General features: G+C 45.3%; 1 protein-coding gene across 1 annotated transcript; it reads right to left on the reverse strand.

Annotated features, from left to right (window-relative positions):
- Positions 1-1661: 1661 nt before the first annotated feature.
- On the reverse strand, positions 1662-3683 carry LOC132378424 (sodium/hydrogen exchanger 3-like). The gene is made up of 2 exons (XM_059945326.1): positions 3338-3683; positions 1662-1732 (listed from the first exon to the last, which is right to left on the reverse strand). Exons 1-2 carry the CDS (start codon positions 3597-3599, stop codon positions 1698-1700), a joined length of 297 nt encoding a protein of 98 aa, XP_059801309.1. The 5' UTR covers positions 3600-3683; the 3' UTR covers positions 1662-1697.
- Between the last annotated feature and the right edge of the window lie 212 nt (positions 3684-3895).

Consider the following 3895-nt stretch of genomic DNA (forward strand, 5'->3'; position numbering starts at 1 on the left):
GGCTATCCACATGATTAATGCATTTCATCATCTTAAACACCTCTATCAGGTCACCTCTCATCCTCCATCGCTCCAAGGAGAAAAGGCCAAGTTCACTCAACTTATTCTCTTAAGGCATGCTCTCCAATCCAGGCAACATTCTTGTAAATCTCCTCTGCACTCTCTCTGTAGCATCCACACCCTTCCTGTAATGATGTGACCAGAACTGAACACAGTACTTCCAGTGGGGTCTAACTAAGGTCATATATAGCTGTAACATTACCTCACAGCTCTTCAACACAATCCAATGGTTGGTGGAGGCCAACACACCATACAGCTTCTTAACAACACAGTCAACATGTGCAGAAGCTTTGAGTGTCCTAAGGACACGGACCTCAAGATCTCACTGATCCTCTACACTGCCAAGAGTCTTATTATTAGTATTATATTGCTATTGAGGCAGTGCAGCGTAAGTTCATGAGGTTAATTCCCGGGATGGCAGGACTGTCGTATGTTGAAAGACTGGAGTGACTGGGTTTGTATACACTGGAATTTAGAAGGATGGGAGGGGATCTGATTGAAACATAAGATTATTAAGGGAGTCGACACACTAGAGGCAGAAAACATGTTCCTGATGTTGGGGGAATCCAGAACCAGAGGCCACAATTTAAGAATAAGGGGTAGGCCATTTAGAACGGAGTTAAGGAAAAACTTTTTCACCCAGAGAGTTGTGGATCTATGGAATGCTTTGCCTCAGAAGGTAGTGGAGGCCAATTCTCTGGATGCTTTCAAGAAAGAGTTAGATCTTAAAGATAGCGTGGTCAAGGGATATGGGGAGAAGGCAGGAACGGGGTACTGATTGTGGATGATCAGCCATGATCACAGTGAATGGTGGTGCTGGCTCAAAGGGCCAAATGGCCTACTCCTGCACCTATTGTCCAGTATATTCTGTCTTGAAATGAACCACTTCACACTAACCTGGGTTGAACTCCATCTGCCATTTCTCAGCCCTATTCTGGATCCTGTCGATGTCCCGCTGTAACCTTCAACAACCCTCCAGACCATCCACAACGCCCCCAACTTTTGCGTCATCAGCAAACTTACTAACCCACCTGTCTTTCGATGCAGAGTTGTAATGAATTGATCTGTATGAACACTGTACCTTGATACATTTAACAATAATAAACCAACCTACCTAAAACTTGGTTCTTGCTCTCAATGTTTAACATACAGTACCAATATGTAACCCAACTTAAAAAATACCAGGCCCCTAATCCAACAACTGACCAAAACAACGTGCACCCTAAACCAGGTCACTTATTTATGAGTTTGTATATTAATTATCTCACTCTTGGTTACAAAGCAAACAAAACAAGATAAGGACTGGAACTGTAGTTCATCAGCAGTTAGCTCTTTCAAACTTTAAGAGACAATATACTGCAAACATACTCTTTGGCACTGAGAATGCATCAGCACAGGGTTCCTTTAATTTGGGCTGCCTGGCCATAGAGCACACCTACACTTAGCAATGGACTAAGAATCTGACTAGTGTATTCAGACTAAATCCAGCCTTTGTAGAGAATGCAGGTTAGGTGAGGGCCATCTTCCTCCAGTTGTAAAGGGAGGTGTTGAGCCCCCGGACTAGAAATGTGATGAAGAGCTGTATTCAATAAGCAATAGTCCAAGGTAGATGTCTTTACTGTCCAGGTGCTCCGGAGCTAGGGCCAGGGAGTCAATGTCAGCCATAGACCTGCTTTAGCACAAAACCAGAACAAACATGAGGCCAGTTTGTTATTTCATGTGGAATATTACTGACACCAGATATCCTAATGGATAATTTGCTCCAATTGATAAAGGGGACGTACATTTCAGTTCAAGTTCACAGAGCGACATCACCCCCCCCCCCCAAACAAAATGTCCGCCTAATCTATGGTTCCCCCATATACACAGGGTTGTACCACTCAGTACGCAATTAACCAACAGGGCCGTTCATCGGAATGTTGGGGGAAACAGCAGCGCCCGAAGGAAGCTCATGAGGTTAAAAGGAAAAGCCAACTCTGGACCAGAACCAGAAAATGCTGAAAGAGTTGGGCCACATCAATGGGAGGGTAAGCGGGGTCAACGAACTGAAAATGTGTTGTGCAAAGGCCTCCGATCTGATTTTTCCCCCACAGATTGCGACCTGACCTGCTGAGTAGGTCCAGCATTTTTATTTATTGTTTTGGATTTCAAGCAAATTTCTCCCCCCCCCCACCCCCCGTGTGTGTGCCATGTCGACACAAGCAGCACCATAGGTCAGAATTGAAGCCGCGATCCGCACCGTTGTGCCACAACTGTTAGATGTAACGTAGCCGAAAGGTAGGAACAATCTAGACCCGACAACACAAAATTTATCTGAAAGCAAATTCATGTTTCCAGAAAGATGCACGGACTGAATGGAGAGCCAGATTTCCCGCCCTACCAACAAGGAGACAAGATGCTGCGAGTGTGTGGTAAAAGCCCTTCCTAGACATTTTGTAAGGTAAACTGTTAGTAACAAAAAAAAACTGGAAAAAAAAGTGCTCTAAGTGTAGTTCTCATACTTCCAAATATTCCTGCACGTACCCCCAAGGTTAGTTGCTATGTCCCAGGGTGATGATGACTTGGTACAAGTGACTAGTCACTGGCGTTTCTGAACGCCCGGTTCAGGAACGACACTGAATCCGGGTGGACTCGCTTCCTGCCAGCTGTTTTGGTCAACAGCTTATTGCCTGAAGCAGACAACCAGACGAAATGCAAATGGCTTTTAATTAGCTCTATTTGTATGGTAACGAGCATGCAAAGCGCCCCAGAATGCTTTGGTCTGTTAAGAAACAAAATTATTTATAAATATTTTATAACACGTCAAGTAAATTGTTTCTTTAATGGTTAACGTTGGCCCCTTGTTTAAAGTTATCACCTCGACATACACGCCCTTCAACTCGCAATAAGGTTCTAAGTTTCTAATGATAGCAAGAACCATTGGAGAGTAGGTCAACTTTTTAAAGTGACAGGCAGCCTGGATTTAACAAATCCTCTCCGTTCCGCTTACAGATAATTAACGCCACTTAAGTCCTGTTGTACGAAATGTCATTGTACAATAGCAACCCCAATGCATCTTCACACCATTTTATCCACAATTTACTCTGTCAGAAACAACTTCTGTGATCTAGCATTACAATGACTTCCCACAGTGGGCATCCTCACTCAACAAGGTTGGAAGGCGAGACTTATCGAGGGATTAACGTTAAGAAAGAATGCGCATGTTACATTACAACGTAGCACAGTTAGTAACTGAAAGCTCCGTTAACACATCTATGGACAAGATTCCATCACTCACCTATCTTCCCCAAACTGGCCACCAGAATCCACACTGCTATGATGTAAGGAGCTTGGACATGTTCCCATCGGAAGGAGACGATACGAAAGCCAGGCTGGTGTCCGCTCGTCTCGTTACCTCCGTGAGACTCGCCTTGAAGCTCGGTGTCGCTCGGGGGATGCGCTTCCTCTTGCAAGCTGCAAGCCACCGGGTGGGAAAGCAACAGCCCAAGAGCCGTCAGCAAGGCACACCTGGCCGCAGACTCGCTCCTGCCTCTCCCCATCTCCTTCCCTCAGTGTGCTCTATGTGCGCGCGTCTGCCGTTGAACAGATCCCGAGTGAAACCGGTTCCGAGTATTCGAATCAGACCTCCCAGCCGCTCTATTTATAAACTCGGCCAATTAAACGTGGGGGGGGGGGGGGGGGAGAGTCAATTTGCAAATCAACTGAAACACCAAGGGACTAGGCGGAGGCAAAGAAAAGGGGGTGGCTTGCATTTTCACACTTCATTCTGTATGTCAAATAATGTATAATTAAACTCATCGTTCCACATGCTGTCAGCAGTGTGGGTATCCTAAAA

This window comes from Hypanus sabinus, chromosome 20 (assembly GCF_030144855.1).
Source record: "Hypanus sabinus isolate sHypSab1 chromosome 20, sHypSab1.hap1, whole genome shotgun sequence".
In the NCBI taxonomy this organism is placed as follows: domain Eukaryota; kingdom Metazoa; phylum Chordata; class Chondrichthyes; order Myliobatiformes; family Dasyatidae; genus Hypanus; species Hypanus sabinus.